The sequence below is a fragment of the Octopus bimaculoides genome, chromosome 12 (assembly GCF_046866305.1).
Source record: "Octopus bimaculoides isolate indiv1 chromosome 12, ASM4686630v1, whole genome shotgun sequence".
NCBI lineage: Eukaryota > Metazoa > Mollusca > Cephalopoda > Octopoda > Octopodidae > Octopus > Octopus bimaculoides.
This window is the reverse complement of record NC_142939.1, coordinates 44,978,414-44,997,445: the sequence shown is the minus strand read 5'-3', so window position 1 is coordinate 44,997,445 and position 19,032 is coordinate 44,978,414. Positions and strand designations below refer to the sequence as shown.

The 19,032-nt window shown below is 34.8% G+C and overlaps 1 protein-coding gene across 2 annotated transcripts in view; it reads right to left on the bottom strand.

The window, feature by feature from the left end:
• The window catches only part of LOC106870934 (membrane metallo-endopeptidase-like 1), a 29,731-nt gene extending 13,896 nt beyond the window's left edge, over positions 1–15,835 (bottom strand). For both annotated transcript variants that reach the window (XR_016243838.1, XM_014917174.3), the window contains exons 1-11: positions 15,754–15,835; positions 14,046–14,179; positions 11,832–13,055; positions 11,407–11,565; positions 6,027–6,110; positions 5,497–5,696; positions 4,492–4,650; positions 4,079–4,156; positions 2,772–2,911; positions 1,235–1,328; positions 75–200 (exon numbers count right to left, since the gene is read on the bottom strand). Coding sequence is in view for 1 of the 2 variants with exons in the window: in XM_014917174.3 (XP_014772660.2) it covers positions 75–200; positions 1,235–1,328; positions 2,772–2,911; positions 4,079–4,156; positions 4,492–4,650; positions 5,497–5,696; positions 6,027–6,110; positions 11,407–11,565; positions 11,832–13,055; positions 14,046–14,179; positions 15,754–15,779 (2,424 nt within the window). In the remaining variant the exon portion in view is untranslated. The remainder of the gene's footprint in view (positions 1–74; positions 201–1,234; positions 1,329–2,771; positions 2,912–4,078; positions 4,157–4,491; positions 4,651–5,496; positions 5,697–6,026; positions 6,111–11,406; positions 11,566–11,831; positions 13,056–14,045; positions 14,180–15,753) is intronic.
• Positions 15,836–19,032: the final 3,197 nt, after the last annotated feature.

The following is a 19,032-nucleotide window of genomic DNA, read 5'->3' as shown; positions in this document are numbered from 1 at the left end:
TGGGTGAAGGGGGTGGCAGATGTTATTTCTAGTGTTGTGGTACGAGCAATTAAATTAACTCCAACATTTCTTACCTTGTATTTATCAGCATCAGAAAAATATCGTCTGGCATAGATTTTACTGAGGACGCCTGGCACTAGATTTCCAACAAACAGGACACAGCTCAGGGGTCGGTTGTCTGCACTGATACCACTAGTTATCTTTAATAAGAAGAAATAGTTTTTCAGACAGTGAAAATAATTACAAAGAAAATTAGACAATGAGTTGTAAGTTAAACCTCAACAAAAATTAATATCAACTGGCTAATCCTAAAAGCACTTTTTTAAAACTATTACTTTTATTCTAAAATAAATTATCATATTTTCCAGCATATAAGAAGTGTTTCTATATTATCAAATATGTCAAAAAATTGCCCTGCATCTAATGTGGCCATATTATGAATGAGATACCAAGTGTTTAGGTTGATAAGCATGAGTCCATTCAGTATAATAATTGTTATTAATAATAAAATATTGAAAACAAGCCAAACTTACAAAAAATTGCTTACAGTTCATTGGCAGTTATGTGAAGAGGTTACATTATCTTGTCTCCCTTCCTTAAAATACATAACCCACACCTGATATATGTCCGTTTAAAAATAAAAAATGCTACAAGTATGGTAAAATAGGCCATAAAAAGTCACATTGTAGGACAGAATCTAGAAAAATGGTTCAACAGGAAAAAAATCATGTAAACGGATTATCGATGACAAAAAATACGAATGAGCCCCAAAGGAATTTGTGTATGTCTTTCAAAACCCTCAACACTGCCATTGATCAGGATCAGGATGTAGTTTTTCCATCTGAGTTCCTGAACTCTCTATAGCCATCTGGAATGTTACGTCACCACTTAACACTTAAAAATGGGGGCTCCATCATGCTGCTCGGGAATCTGGATCCACCTCGTTTGTGCAATTGGCACCAGACCGGTGGGGAAAGCGATGTGACCCCATGTCCTAGAGGCAACAATTATCACTGAGAGCTATAAGGGTGAGGATGTCTTCATTCCACGGACCCCATTAATCCCATATGACTTCCCTTTGAATTTAAACGTTTCCAGTTCCCAGTTAAACTAAGTTTCGCTATTTCAATAAACAAGTCTCAAGGACAGTCTCTCAAGTTTGTTGGACTTCACATCGCTTAATATATGTAATACATTTATAATAGAAATGTGAACAAAGAATAAATTTACTTACATGTTTATAGTTTTGGTACATTTTATAGAAAGGATCTGGCATGGCATCAATTTTGGACATTAAAAACTTCATCAGTACAAAGTCTATCAAGTCACTTGAAATTTCAAAAAGAAAGAGAATATTAAGAAATTATTACAATACAAGATCTGAGACAATTCATGGGGAGTTAATAGAAACTCAAAGAGGAGCTAATAAGCTCACAAAGTTTTGTGCGAATTTTACGAAAAAGTCATAAAATGGCTTGCTCGAGTTGCAAAAACAGCAATTGAAAGAATAACAACAGCAGTAGATACAACTGCAAGAGTAACAATAGAAGCAACAACAACAACAAATATTACAGCAACAAATGCCGCAATTACTGAAGTCATCAGAAAAGTCAGAAACAATGTTCTCGGCAGACTCTGTCACAAACTCCATAACAGAGTTCAAATATGAACCAGACGAAGGAGTTACAGAAGATATGAGAAAATCTTCGAGAACGATTGTAAAGATCGGGATGAGAAAGAATGTAAAGATATGCTAAAATGCCTTATTTTTACACAGAGAGTAACTGCAGAAAAAGATGCAGAAGTTAGAACTGGAATTCTCACAAAGCTGGAACAAAACCAGGATGTAACCCGACAGCAAGTGTCAGAAGAATGTGAAAGGATAGTCAAATTAAGACATAATACAGAGGAAACTGAATGTAGAGACTTTTTTTTCAATTAAAGCAAGTGCAAAATAGTTAGAATAGAGATAAAGTGTTTTCTAAAACCACAGGAAAAATTAGGAAATAGACCCATGTTTTGCATGTGGAGGTATACACTGAAAAATTCCCTCATGGTTTCTGTTTATGGAATCAATGCAGGTTTGGTATGAGATATCTGGGGAAGAATAAAGGGTCATGCCATCACATAAATGGAGTTGTTAAATGTGTTGACCAGTTGATCATTCATGTACAGAAGGAAGAGAGTGGGGGACAAAACAGAACTCTGGGGGACACCAGAGTTGACTGAAAGTTAGGTAGAAAGAGCTCTGTCAGTACATTCCACAACAGAACAATCTGGCAAATAAGCTACTGATCAAAGACAGGGGAAATGGACAAAGGCTTATTGCAGACCGTTTTGATGCAAGATTTGGCTACCAGATACAGTTGAAGGTTTCAAAACATTGCTTCCACTGAATTTCAGTGAGAGCCCACTGGTGAGTGACATAAGAGAGTAGTCCCCAGTGGATGTGACCCTACAGAAGCCATGCTGGGGATCACGGAAGAAAGAGAGTTTCGAGGTATTGGAGAGTGTCATTGTTAATAGCTGTCTCCATTACATTTGAAATTTTAGAAGTGAGAACAATAGAACAAAGGCTGAGAGTTATGTGGGCTGCTTTCTATGGAATGGGACACACTGAAGTATGCTTCCAAATATTGAAGTTTATCTCTATAGAGAATGAGAGATTAAGTAAAGCTGTAAGTTCTAGAGTCCATAAGTGTAATAGAATGGATATGGCAGCTAATTTTCAGAAAAAATATTTTCAAATATTCTGAAATGATTTGTCTTACTGTTCTTCTGTATTTTTAAACACTTCTAACAGATTTTTTAAGTATTTTGGTGATTCAACAATCACAACTTCATCATCTCTGATGGTGACATTCTTTCCAGTGAGATCTAAAGCTGCTTGAAAAATTTTCTGCCAAGAAAGCTACAAAAAAATAAAAATGGTATGAAAGAGAGAAATTGTAATTAAAATTTTTTTAATTATTCAACTAAAATATTATAAAAAGAAAATTAGCAGAAAAAAAAACATGAAAAAAAAATTTAGCTCAGGTAAAGTATTAGTTTCTAATATTGGTACTCATTTAGGTGTGGAGTTTATGATCAATTAACTGACCCAATTACTTGACTATTAGTTTATTTTATCAATCCCAGAGGGTTTGATAAAATAACCCAGAGGGTATGATAAAAACCCAGAGAGTTTTCAGGGTTAAGTTGTTATTGGCAGGATTTTAATTCAGAACTTAATTACAAAATTACATGCCACCAAATATTTTGCCTGGCATTCTATCAATTCTATCAATACATAAAATATGAGCCAACAATAAATTTTCTATATAGGTTTTTGACTTTCTAGGAATAGCACTCTCTAGCATCCTACACTCTTAAAAAAGAAAAACACATCATATAGTTCTAGAAAACCATCAGAATAAGGATGCTTATGGTTGGAATGCTTTTGGGATCTATTTTAAAATGGGGGCCACATTTTTCATTAATGTTTTACGTAGTGTTTTTGGTACGGAAAGACTTTCAAACTTCGTATACTTATCTATTTTGTGTTATAGAACAAAAAAATATTTTTGTATTCGAATTTATTTCATGTAAAAAATTGTCTTATTTCGATAATTTCAACCAATCACTGACAAGTATTCAGTTGTTTATATTTACTCCTTTGGCTGATTAAGCGATGTAAAGCGTATTTAATCTCCATACCTTCGTTTTATTTGCTTTTTTCATTTTAAATTTGCTTTAACCCTAACCCTAACCCTAACCCTAACCCTAGGGTTAGGGTTAGGGTTAATTGTTTCAGAATCGTTTGTTTATGTAGTTGGCACTTAATGTATATCGGCTGAATGGACGTCAGTGATTGGTTGAAATTACAGAAATACGACAACTTTAACATGGAATAACTTATGGATTTCTTTTTTTTTAAAGAAGACTAAGAGAAAAAGATGTTTTATATGACACATTCTACCAGTGTTCCAAGTTTCAAAGTGTTTCGTTAATGAAAAATGTGGCCCCCGTTTTAAAAAAGATCCTGCTTTTGGTCTGTTAGGTCAGGGTTATCATACAGAGAGTGAAAACCTTTGAATACCTGAGAAGATTCTTCAAGTTCACTTATTGGTATTGGGTTATATTTCTGCTGTACATCTGTTGGAACACTTGGAGTGATCTAAGCACAGAAATAATTGTAAATCAAATTTCATAATTAGTAAATGAAAAGTAAATGATGTAAAGTATTACTGTGCATTACTAAGAAAAAGAAAATTGTCACATAGAAGAACCCTGTCATCCTGAATTCTTGTCATCCTGAGATGATAAGGTGGAGAGCATTCTGATGTCATGCAAAAAGAGAAAATGAGTTATGTTTAGTGGTTTAAATGAAACAAATTTTGAACAGATTACTTAAATGAAAGAACAGCAAATAAGCCTAATAGGAAACTATTTCATTATCCATATTAAAGTTCTATGATGAGAAAGTTGTGGTAAAATGCTCTTGTAACTTACTTGTGAAAGAAGTAATTCTAAACCAATAACTTTATGCACAATTGATTGTACTTGCATCTCATTTGCAATTTGTGTCAGTAGTTGTTTGAATGCTGCAAAGTATGGTAACTTAGAATCATAATTTTCTTTGCTCACCAGTTGCAGAGGTAAAATGCCAACCTATAAAACATTCAAAAGAAATATAAATTTAAAGAAAGTTTTTCTACCTGATCATCTCCTGACAGCCATCCTACCCATGCATGCATGCATCGAAGATGGACGTTAAATGATGATGATGATGATGATGATGATCTGTCTGCTTGTTTTTCTAAAAGAATATGAACAGAGTAGAGATCTTGTTCAAATTATACTACACGCATTTCCATAGCATAGTTATTCATTTGTTCATTAATGTATTACATTATATGATTATATAACCAGACTATTTCAACAGGAAAATTGATTTGCAAAAATTTCATTTCAAATGCCAAGAAAAAGTATTTGAAAATGTCATACATAACCCTACTAATTGAGAGCAGGGATTAATTTTAAACAGAGTCAATCAAATAGTGTTTTAACAACATGCACAGTGCTTTATCAGGCAGAATCCTATTAATGACATATATTGCAATAAATTATTCCGCTGGCATCTCAGAAATGATTAAACACTAGCAAGGAGCATTAGACAATAGTACAGTGACATCACAACCGAGGAGGCAAATGTAATAATGACACAAATACAAATAAAACAATATTGTAATCACAAGTAATGGGACATCAAACAGTAAAATATTAGCCACATGGTGACTAACCTGCCTGACTTCATTCATACCACACCAATAGCCATGTGAAATATGTGAGGGTCTTTTGTCTGTCACACCCTATATTATGCCATATTACATCATAAATGTAAATTGTTAATAGTGTCAAGAAAATAAAAGCATACATGAAAAATGCAAATCAAAAAATCTTTGAATGAAAACAAAGGAGTGAGGATACTACAGTTATTTAATTATTGCAACTTACATGTAAGACATTATTTGAGACATTCTGCTGATCTTTTACAACTCCAATAGGTAATAAATAGTTACTGTAAAGGGGTATTAGTTCTGTAACCAACCGATTCAAATCAGGCTTTTTAGAATTATGCTTTTTGGTCTGTGCAATACTTGTTAAAGCTGACAATGTTCTTTGAATGAACACTAGACTGTTTTTCCCATACTTTTCTGTAATATAGAAATATAGACTTTATATTTTTCTCACACAATATTTCATAATAACAATTTATATTATTATAAAATATGATCACATAATACTATTAAAAAAATATAATATATAACAATATTATATATTAATAAAATACTAAATAAATTTTATAAATTAATTCTCTTTACAAATATATTTGAAATGAGATTGTTTTGTTAATCTTTTAGTCAAGAGTAAAGGCCTTAGTGACCCTTTACAGGGCCTTCAAAACCAGTGAAAGTTGGTGAGGAAGATATCCTTGAACCAGAAACTAATCTGATTGAACTTTACTAAAGGCACCCACAACTTACCTGAAAACACACAAGACTTGTACAAGGTTTTCACATTTTTCTCTGCTTTTGAATCATACTGTAGAAGTTCTTGCATCAGCAAATCTACAAATATAAGGAAAATTCAAATAAAGGTTGATGCTGAGGGGCAGAACATAAACTAAAATAAGTAGGAACATGTGTATAAATATTGTACTATTATTATTAATAATAATAATAATAATAATAGTAATAATAATAATAATAATAATAAATCTGAAAAACTCTGAGGACTGGATGCTAAACCTTGTCTCAAAACATGAAAGCAAGAAAGCATCTTACTCAGTAACAAAACAGGCAAAGGAATATCTAAGTGAATTCCAATTGCAACAAATTCAAGAATTAGACGAACTAGAAACACCTGCAGAAAAAGCTAAGCGCTTGAAAACCCGTGCTAAAATTGCTGCCTTAGATATTATGACTGAAAAATGGCATGGAAAACCTCTCAATGGCAAATACCCAAAGAGAGCGAATAATGCAGATATTGACAAAGCCCTTACCCACCAATGGCTAATAGCCTCTGGCTTGAAATCAGAAACAGAGGGGTTTATCATAGCAGCCCAAGATCAATGCCTACCTATAAAGAACTACCAGGCCAACATATTAAAGAACGGCAGCTCCCCATTATGTCGTATATGCCAACAACAAAATGAGACCATCGATCATGTTGTCTCCATGTGCAGTCTGCTTGCACCTACAGAGTATCTCAACAGGCATGATAGAGCTGCACAATATATTCACTGGGTAATATGCAAAAACCTGGACTTGCCCCATGATAAAAACTGGTGGGAACACAAACCACCCCCAGTACTTGAAAATGATCACATTGCACTCCTCTGGAACTTCACCATTCAAACTGACAGAAAGATAGACGCAAATAGGCCAGACATCATACTGAAAGACTTCAGACAAAAATTATGCCTCCTCATTGATATGACTGTCCCAATCGATATAAACGTATCTGTCAAGACCTACCAAAAACTGAGCAAATATAAAGATCTTGAAATAGAAATTAGCAAAATGTGGAATCTGAAGACGAAAACAATACCTATTGTCATAGGTGCCCTGGGAATGACAGCGAAACGGGCTGATTACTACCTAGATCAGATTCCAGGAAACCCCAAAATGGCTGAAGTTCAAAAAATAGTGCTCATGGGAACTGCCCATATCCTACGTAAAATACTGTCTATGTGGTCTCAAATTTTAAAGCAAATACATAATTTTCTTATGGTTTCTTAAACATTCACTTGAACAAAACTGTACAAATACAAATATATGGTACCCTAGGCATAACACCTACATGAACTTCTAACTTGTTGTCTCTTGAGGTCTCTGGGTGAGACTTGGATCCAACTTGTACAAATGCAAAACAAAAGTCAAACATAAAATAATAATAATAATAATAATAATAATAATAATAATAATAATAATAATAATAATAATAATAATAATAATAACTATTATTATTATTATTATTATTATTATTATTATTATTATTATTATCAGAGATAATAACATGTTCAAAAATAACCCCAAAAATTTCTACAGGAAGATAGGGAAAACACCAGTAACAATAAAGTCTGTCCCATCAAAAGAAGAAGTGAAAGAATTTTGGAATAAAATCTGGGCAGAAGATAAAACACACAATGAAAAGGCCCCTTGGATTGATAGAATATCTACAGACCTAGACTCCTTAGAGGAGCAAAAGTGGGAGGGGGTCAAGGTAGAAGATATAAGATCTGCTCTCAGGAGGTCAAGCAAATAGAAGTCTCCAGGAAAGGATAAAATTCCTAACTTCTAGTTGAATGCCTTCCCAGAGAGCCATGAACTGCTAATAAAACTTTACAACGATGTTTTGTAAAATCCTAGTTTGATGCCCTCTTGGCTAGTTAATGGTTTAACATTCCTGCTTCCAAAAAATGAGGAAACAAACGAACCAAAAAATTATCGACCCATAACCTGCTGAACAACAATGTATAAGACACTAACATCTGTCCTAACCAAGTTCACCTATAGTTTTTTAATAGAAAGTAGCATATTTCCTAATGAGCAAAAGGGATGTAAATGTGGATCTTATGGTTGTAAAGATCAGCTACTCATCAATAAGATGATCTTAGAAGATTGTCACAAGCGACACAAAAACTTGTCAATAGCCTGGATAGACTATAAAAAGGCCTTTGATAGCCTACCACATAGCTAGATTAGGAAATGTCTGGAAATGTATAAAATAGCTCCTACTCTGCGAAACTTTTTATCTGTAAGTATGAGATCATGGAGAACCACACTGATGTTGAACAATGACAATGAATCTCTAAATGCTGGAGATGTAAGAATTTCATGTGGCATTTTCCAGGGTGACTCACTATCACCACTCCTCTTCTGTCTAGCCCTAATACCGCTCTCAAAATTGCTCAATGATGCACAGTATGGTTATAAAATATTTGATAAAAATATAAATCATCTCATTTACATGGATGATTTAAAGCTCTTTGCAAAAAATGACCAACAACTCAAAGGCCTACTAGCGATTGTTAAACAATTCAGTGATGACATCAGGATGCAATTTGGCCTTGATAAATGTGAAAAAGCTACCTTTATCAAAGGAAAAATGACAAAAACATCTAATGTGAACCTTGACCAGCAAAATGTCATAAAAGAGTTAGAACCAGCGGAGAGCTACAAATACCTAGGGGTAATTGAAGGGGACAATATCAAGCATTCAGTGATGAGGGAAAGGATCAGAAGAGAATGTTATCGCAGGGTGAGAGCAATACTGAAGACAGAGCTGAACGCGAGAAACAGGATCGAAGCGATCAATGCTCTAGCCATACCAGTCGTGACTTACAGTTTCAATATCGTTAACTGGTCAATTACTGAAATATGTAATGTTGGCAGAAAAATACGAAAACTGTTGACAATGCATAGAATGCACCACCCTAAGGCAGATATAGAACGTCTTTATCTGCCAAGAAAAGAGGGAGGCCGAGGACTTCTACAGCTGGCATTAACAATGAAGGTAGCCACAATTGGCCTAGACACCTATCTGAAAAACTCTGAGGACTGGATGCTAAAACTTGTCTCAAAACATGAAAGCAAGAAAGCATCTTACTCAGTAACAAAACAGGCAAAGGAATATCTAAGTGAATTCCAATTGCAACAAATTCAAGAATTAGACGAACTAGAAACACCTGCAGAAAAAGCTAAGCGCTTGAAAACCCGTGCTAAAATTGCTGCCTTAGATATTATGACTGAAAAATGGCATGGAAAACATTTCAATGGCAAATACCCAAAGAGAATGAATAATGCAGATATTGACAAAGCCCTTACCCATCAATGGCTAATGGCCTCTGGCTTGAAATCAGAAACAGAGGGGTTTATCATAGCAGCCCAAGATCAATGCCTACCTACAAAGAACTACCAGGCCAACATATTAAAGAACGGCAGCTCTCCATTATGTCGTATATGCCAACAACAAAATGAGACCATCGATCATGTTGTCTCCATGTGCAGTCTGCTTGCACCTACAGAGTATCTCAACAGGCATGATAGAGCTGCACAATATATTCACTGGGTAATATGCAAAAACCTGGACTTGCCCCATGATAAAAACTGGTGGGAACACAAACCACCCCCAGTACTTGAAAATGATCACATTGCACTCCTCTGGAACTTCACCATTCAAACTGACAGAAAGATAGACGCAAATAGGCCAGACATCATACTGAAAGACTTCAGACAAAAATCATGCCTCCTCATTGATATGACTGTCCCAATCGATATAAACGTATCTGTCAAGACCTACCAAAAACTGAGCAAATATAAAGATCTTGAAATAGAAATTAGCAAAATGTGGAATCTGAAGACGAAAACAATACTTATTGTCATAGGTGCCCTGGGAATGACAGCGAAACGGGCTGATTACTACCTAGCTCAGATACCAGGAAACCCCAAAATGGCTGAAGTTCAAAAGATAGTGCTCATGGGAACTGCCCATATCCTACGTAAAATACTGTCTATGTGATCTCAAATTTTAAAACAAACACATAATTTTCTTATGGTTTCTTAAACATTCACTAGAACAAAACTGTACAAATCCAAATATATGGTACCCTAGGCATAACACCTACATGAACTTCTAACTTGTCTCTTGAGGTCTCTGGATGAGACTTGGATCCAACTTGTACAAATGCAAAACAAAAGTCAAACATAAAATAATAATAATTAAATATCAAAACTTATCCTAAGTCTAGTTAGCAGATAATAATAATCATTAGTTCCACCTTTGCTGTTTCCAGGCTTTAGATTTGTTTCGTATTCCCTCCCGCTTATATTTTTGTCGGTGGTGTTCTGGTTTGGTGCATTTTGCTCATCATTATTCATTCCAATGGTCTGGGTTTGTCGTCTTTCATTGTTTATTTCGTTTCTGTTTGACATGTTGCATCTGTCTTCGTGTTTTACAGTCCCAGTGCTTATGATATTATTTGGCATTGCCGTGTGTTTACTATCTACACTTTCCTGGTGTATTTTTCCTTTTTAAGAGTTCTATTTCTATATCTGATATTTTTTTTATTTTTTGTTTTGAGAATATAACTCCATATGTTAGCTAGTTTATTAGGGTTATTATTATTATTATTATTATTATTATTATTATTATTATTATTATTATTATTATTATATCATTCTGTTACAACTACATTTTTGGCCTCCTTAATAGCTTCTCATCCCTCTAGCACACCTATCATTCTATCATTTGCCTTTCTGCTGTTGGCCCTGCTAATTGCACAACCTTCTATCACTCATCTGTCCATCAGCAATACCACTGTCTTTATTACTCTTAACTTTATCATAAATACTTCTAGCACTCAAACTCCATGGCCATTTGGTATCACAGTCCATCATTCTCTAGCTCCCCATCCTCTCTAGTGCTGATGTTATGATAATAGGTACCCAGTGTTTGGTTCAGAAGACCCTGTAGTCTTGTTAAGTTGTGGCAACCTGTCTAATGCTGGTGCCATAAAAACAATGCTCCTAGTATACACTGTAAAATGGGTGGTATTTGAAAGGGCATCCAGCTGTAGAAACCAAACCAAAAATAAACTTATGAGCAAAATTCTGTTCCCTGAATAACCTAGAAGAGCAAGAATTACCTGTCTAACTCATGCCAGCATGGAATGTAGTCATATTTTCAATTGGGCACATAGTGCAGAATTTCTTGCTTATTTAATACCTGGTATTGTCATCATTGCTGTATGTTCTTAATTGATTCAAAATTCTTCTCTTAAGCATTTTTTTCCAGTACAAGTCTGTGAACTTACCTGTAAAATTCGTAAAATTTGTAAATGAAATAGAAAACCATAGGTACCTTTGATATCATTTTTAATCCGATCTGTGAGAACTACACCAGAAATTCCAAGAGGGATAGGAGGAGAAATGGTTGTTTGTTCCCAGTTTCCACAAACATATTGATAAAAGTCATCACAAGGGGCAGTATTTTCATCAATTGATAGTTTGAAAGATTTAGCTTTGAATAAAAAAAAAGAAATGACTAAAAATTTAATCAAGTACTTATATTTCATAATATTGCTAATAACTAAATTAAATCATTTACTGGCATAAAATTCCATAATCATTACGCTGTTATATAAGATTTTAAAAATATTAAAACATTAAGTTAACGAAAAGATGGTTAATTAAAATGATGACTGCTAACAGCCTTAATAATAGAAAAAGTTTAATTTTGATGTCTGTTAATTTCAACAATTTCTTTAGAAAATACGTATAACTTACCAACTATCAGACACTCATCTTCCACACATTCATTATTCAATGGAGCATTTGTGGTTTGGGTTAGTGATGTTGATGTCATTTCAGTGGGGTTTGTGAGGTATTTAACATTATTAGTTGTTTCAGAAGTATTTAAATAGGAATTCATGAAATTCAAAGAATTATTTTGTTGTTGATCCGCTGTGTTATTCAAATCAGCAAGAGTAGATTTAGCAATGTTTGAAGTTGAAGATTCCACATCAAGAAAGAAATTTGAATAATTAAAATTAGATTCAGTTGCAAAAACTGACTTTGGAACAGAAGGGAATGTTGAATTTCCCTCTATGAAATCAAAACTTTCATTTAATTTGTTACCAGAGATTTGGGATGTATTTAAAATTGCTGTTAGGTTTATACTTTGAGACGAAATATGATCCATGCCAATTCTGTTTTGGTAAGAATTGTTTCTGTTTCTTTCAGTGTCACCAGAAACAGATGGTGTAGTTATGGTTGCAGAACTGTTGGAAACTGGAGTAAGAATTGGATTAACAGGTAACTGTTCAGGTGAGCCAGTTGAGAAGATAGGTTTTGATTGATGAACTGGAGTAAGCTTAAATATAGAAGTCACAAGGGATAGAGAAGATGTAGTAATTATTGATTTGGGAGGAGAAACCATGAGAGTAGGTAAAAAAGTAGAAGTAGAAGCAGTGGTAGTAGTAACTGGAGTAGTAATAGTAGTAGTAGTAGCAGCAGTGGTAGGAGGTGAAGGAATAGTTATAGTAGTGGTGGTAGTAGTAGTAGGAATAGTTACTGAAGTAGTAGTGGTAGTTGTGTGAATAGTTGTTGTATCAGTAATCATAGAAGAAAATAGTGGCCGTTTCATGGAATGAGAAATGGATGTATTCTGCAAATACTGTGTAGTTAAAGTAAAGAGTAATTGCTTAGATTGTGTTGGCCTTAAAGAAATATTTGGAGTAGAATCAGATAATGTTTTAGATGTAGGTCTCTCATTAGGCTTCTGTTGAGGAAATCTGTTTTTATGTATTGTATTTCCCTGACTCGCTTCTTCAAATGGAGGAATTTTCTGTACAGTTAACAGTTTTTCTGTTGTGGTCCTCATTATTGGAACATCAATTTCATTCCCTGAAGGGAATTTAGATTTCCATTGATTTTCAAAATAAGCATTCATTATCAAATTTCTGGACTTAGCAGAAAAGGAATCTGGATCTTCAAAATTATTCTTTTTCTCTGTGAAGTAACAAAAAAAAAAAAAAAGGCATAAGTTTAATCAGGTAGCTATCATATTCCACTTCTATGAAATGCTTACTATCAAACAATTGCTTGTCATCTTTCTGAAGAAATAAATGCAGTAGCTCACCTTACAAATATTTTTCATATGTATATATATACATACATATATATAAAAAGGAATACAAAAAATGGGACAAGAATGCAAAACATCCAGACAGTTAGATGAAATAAAAAAGGGACAACAAAACATCCAGACATAGGATGCAAAAAAGGGACAAGAAAAAAACAAGGATGGGTCATTCGGAGTTTTCTTTCCTCAGTTGAGTTCCAGATTATCTTTGCAATTTTGGCTGGTTATACTCGAGATTGCTCCAATCTGGCCATCCCCAAGAAAAACTAAGCTAAGAGCGCTAGATTCTTTGGAAGAAAAATGCAAATGTATACGAAAACAAGGATGGAAAAAACGGAGAAATGTTACACAAATACAAATGCAAATAACAGGACATAAACAACAGGTGTCTTTCGACTAAGGACGAATTAAATTAAGTTGGCATGTGTGGAATTATTGTAAAGTTGATTTATGACACTTCAACAGTTACTCTGTATTTCCAAGTAAATTAGGACCAAGAATTTTCTAGTGTGATTTATACTTGATGCCAATTTTTTCAGTCTTTTGAATTCTGCTCATTCATAATATTATATTACACAGTTTCTTCTTCCTGTTTTATCTCCTGTTTCTTTTTTTCCACACCTCATACAAAACATTTTGATACATTTCCTTCATGATTACATTTAATGCAGTTGCCATCTTGTTTACATGTTTCATAACAGTTCAAACTTTCATAATGACTATTATCTTCTGAAACTAACAACAAAAGTGTGAAATCAAATTTAATGCCCTACTCAATAAAAAGACTAACTCAAAAATAATTCCATGTCAATTGAAACTTATTCACATTTTTAATGCAAAACAGAAACATAACTTACTTGTATCTAATTCTTCATATGAAACAGTCAATGAAAATATAAGGGCAACCAGAACTATACAAGTAAAAATGACAGCCTGAATTGTACGCTTTTCTCTTCGGGATCGGGTTGCCCACCATCCATAATTAATGAATCTGTCAAAATAAAATAACATATTCACTATAAAATTGACTGATGTAATATTTTGTGAGTAATTCAACATTAAACCAACAAAAAATATTTGGGAAAATAATTCAATATTTACAATTTTGATGAAACTAGATATTCTATTATCCATCTCTTGAACACTTATCTCTATGCCACTCATCTCTCCTCTCTCACTGTATTATGTTACTGGTACAACTAATGAGCTCTGCACCTCATTACAACATGCTTCCAGTGTCACTGGATTTCTGCAATCCTCTCATTTCTCCAATACTCAACCTCTCTCATCACACCTTGCTCATCCATTATCAGGTATATGTATGTACCCCATACACTCTAGCATTACTCTTACACTCATCACTTCTTTTCAGTGCCACTCATTATTGACCCTTCTCATTCCCTCTTTTCCATTTACCACCCAATCTGTTTTTATTATCACATTCTTGCTCTGTTCACTGTCTGCTTTGACATGGTTTCTACGGCTGGTTGTCCTTCCTAATGTCAATCATTTTACAGAGTGTACCACATGCATTTTACATGGCACCAGCACCAGGGAGATCACCAAATAACTTGAAACACATGACTCCCGCCTCAGCTGAGTTGGGAGTGAGAGGTGGCTTTGTACCAGGTGACGAGAGGTTAGAGTAAAAAAGAGGCACAAAAACATATGTCTTGTTGTAGAGGAGATGCATGGCTACCTCAGTTGGAAAAAGAATATAGTTACATATGTATTTACATGCATGTGCGTGTTGTGTGTGTGTGTGTGTGTGTTTGCTAAGCCTATTATTGTTGCCACCTCCGCATTTTTATACCTCTTAATCTCCCTAATAGTAATTTTCCTGTCACCTCTACCCTCAACACACTCTGGCCCATCTTGAAGCCTATGTAGAGGAGTTTACATGAGACTAATTGTACGCAGAACATTCTACATCCACCTCCCCCTCATACACTGCCACCAACCACCCTATTTTACCCTATCTTCCATTATACTCATGTTCTTTTAATGAATACATCCTGGGTCTCTGTCATCATTCTATCTCTTGGGATACATTGCCTTCTGTCATCACTCTATCCTCTTGGCCCGGCCCTTAAATGTCTATACCTGTCTCAGAATACTGAGTATCTCTATTATTCAACCTCCAATCACACATCAGTCTTATCACTTGTTACTGTCATCTTCCTTGCTTGTTATTCTAAAGATGTTGGTGATGTAGTAACAGAATTTAGTCACTAGAAATGCTTTTAATTGAAGTCAGAACTAATTTCCAAAGAAAAACATTCACACCCATGATCTGTCTATTTTCTACTGTGCAGTAAAAGGAATGTCACAAATACTCAAGTGTTTAATATACCCTATTATCATATAAAGACAGAGCAGCAGGAATTTTAAAAATTTGATGTCAGTGTAAACATATGCTCACATAAATACAAACAGGATATATCCTCATGCATTCACGAAAACAATAATAAATACATATAAACATACACAGAAAAAATTATATTTTTGTAGACACTTCTATTTAAATGAAACATATATTTGTTAAAAATGAAATAGTTTGCTAACCTTTGAGGATTTACATTAATATCCATTATAAGTGAATCAGTTGCAAAATGTTATTTCTTCTTCCAGTGACTTGTCAGTGTATAGAGGAAATGAAAAGTCTAATTAAGAAGATTATTGTGTCATATGGTGTGATGATCAAAGTAATCTCATTCAATACATACAATGTATGATATAACGAGTAAAGAGTAATGGCATGTGGCCAAAAACTGAAATGTTATGAGATTAACATATATTCTATGAAGTGTCTACAGAGCAACATTTTGTAATGATTTAATCCCTAACTATATAAGTCACAGTTTATTGATGTCTTCGTAAGATAACAGTAAATATGTCAGTCTTTTAATCTGTTTGAGTAATCCTATCAGCTGTTTTTTTTAAAGCCAGTTGCAATACATTGAAAAACAAAAGTTGCTGTTTAGCCTTAGTTCAACTTAAGTAGATCCATGATCAACAGTGTTCCAGTTGTGACTATCCATTTGATATTTTTAAACCCGTAGAGTATCCTAGGTTGCATTAAGTACTGTGCCCTTCTTACTGTCAAGATGGTAAGATGTAATTTGAAAGAGATTTAGTTGACATTTCTAAAAGAGTGAGCAACTATGTAGGTGCTTCTTGGCTGAATCTCTTGTGTCTTTTCTTGCCCATAGTTTATCTTTATATTTTATAATAGACTTTCTCATGGCCAACACCACTTTGACTTCTTCAAATGACATATTTACCTTTCTCATGGCGTATGATAGGGCCTTACTTAAAACCACTTCATTTATAGATGAATAATAATTCTCTATATCAGTTTGAAGGAATTTACATCTATTTTTATCCTTAATATTATTAAACCTTTTTATAGTACCCCGGGTACAATTCCACGGTAACACAGGAGACTTATTAGCACCTGCTTGAGTTCGTCAAAAACGCCCCGTGTCATGGCAGTTCATTCAAACTTTTGGCTTTTCCCAGCAGCTTGTGCAACGGTGCAGCCACTGTCGCAAAGTCCTTTACAAAGTGCCTGTAATAGGTACATAGTCCTAGGAAACTCCTCAACTCCTTTACACTAGTAGGAACGAACCAATCCCTCACTGCTGCCACCTTCTCTGGGTCAGTACAGTCACCGTCTTCACCCACAACATGTCTCAGGTATCTTACTTCCTTCTGGAACATACAGCACTTGCCTGGCACAGTCCCACGATCTGTCCCATACAAATCTTTTGTACCACTCTCAAAAAATTAGCTGCCACAACCAGCACTTCATCAGCTCATGCCTCCACCACGGTTCGTCCAACCATCAGCCCAGCTTTCATCTTGCATCATCTGTCAGGCTCCACCAGCCCCAGGCAGCCCCCAAATAAGTTGCTCACACAACACTGGATCAGTTTTTCCGATCTCAGTGGTATTGTTGTCATCCATAACGCTCTCACCTCGCCACCAGGAGTGGTCCGCTTTACAACCTTGGCAGGGACTGGATTTCCTTGCACCGAAAGCTTCAAGGAACACAAATCCAACTGACAAGCCATTGATGCCAAGTAGTCAAAACCCAAGATACATTGATCTTGCATCTTCACCACATAGACAAGAAGCACAACTTCTTGTCTGGCAACATCGATCCGCATATTAACCGGCCCTCTCAGCTCAGTAAACTGCCTGGTAACACCAAACAACTGCTGTGATGAACTGGCAGGTCTAGATGCTGCAACACATTGGGTCTCACAAAAGTCTGTCCCGAGGCCGAATCAATCACTAGGGAACACGTCTGGCCATTAATTCTTACACTGTCAATCACAGACTCAGTACATCATCTCGAAGGTGGGGCCTGTTTGGAATGTTTGCCCCTTAATACTAGCCCCTTTCCTTATTTTCTGTTACCTTTTCCTTCATTCTTGCTGGGCAGTTGTAGCTCATATGTCCCTTTTTACCACATATCCAGCACTCACCCTTAAAAGTAGGCTCTGCACTACTGTTCTGCTTTTTATTTCATTTCAAGCTGTAGCAATCTTGCCACTTGTGTCCAGATCTCCCACAGTGCCACCAACACACACCAATTACTTCTTCATCCTTCTCAGAAGGCCCACAACTATTGTCAAGCCTTCCAGCTTCAGGGATTTTCTCTCTCTTTGCTTGGAATCCAGAACTATAATTCACCCTGAAATTTCCAGTGCTAGACCCGACAAACAACTCAAATTCCAGAGCCTTAGCCAGTGCCTCTTGCACAGTACTTGGCTGTATCTGCTTCACCTGCACCTTGAGATTCGCATCAATAAACTGTTCCTTCAAAAGAAGAGCCAAGAGGTCGGGGGTTGCTCTAGGGTATACTTTATGCATAGTTTATCCTGTTCAGGCTATATTATTAGCATTATCCTGCGTCTGAGAATTTAAAAATCACTTCTTTAACTTTCTAAGACATCTAAACGCTTCTAAAAGCAAACTTCATTTGTTTATTTACGTTCATCGTAATTTGAATTTAATATATATATATATATATATATATATATATATACACATATACATACATATATATATATATATATATATATATATACATGTATACACATATATATGTATAGAGTGTTAGGTGTGATGTACAGAATTGAATATTGAGAAAAAAAGTTGTCAGAATTTTGGTAAAATATCCTTTTATTTCTTCATTATTATTAGTGCTTTGCTTTTAGTTCCTCTCTGGAACTTGTCAAATGCAATTTTGTGAATGTACAAACAGCTTGTTCATTTATATAAAACAGATGTTTTTTGTGGGGTTTTGTTTAGAAGAGAACATTGTTTTTGTTCTTTTTGGTCAGGTTCCAAGACAATGGAGATGGATAGATAGAAATATAGGTAGACAGACAGACAGATAGACAAATGGGTAGAGGGTAAGAGAGAGAGAAGGGGTATTCACCATTCATTCATTTATTTAATTATTTTTTCCTTTTGCTTCCACAGCTGAGTTGTGAATGGTTTTAATTCTGAATATCAAGAAATTAAACACTTTTATCATACTTTTTTTAGTAATAATTATTATAGTAAATCCAAGTATGCAGGTGGGTTCTTGCAAATGACATACAAGGTATGAGTTAGCCATAGGAGTAGAGGCCATGACCTTTGTAGACTTACTGGCTGGTTATATTGATGTTCAACTAAAACAATTGGAGTTCAATATAGGAGTGGGAAGTATTTTTAGAAGGTTTCATTTTAGGATGGAAGCAATAGGCAAATTTTTTCATACAGAATCTGGAAGATGAGAAACAGTACAACTGATAAGAGGTGAAAGAGACAAGTAGACCTGGAAGC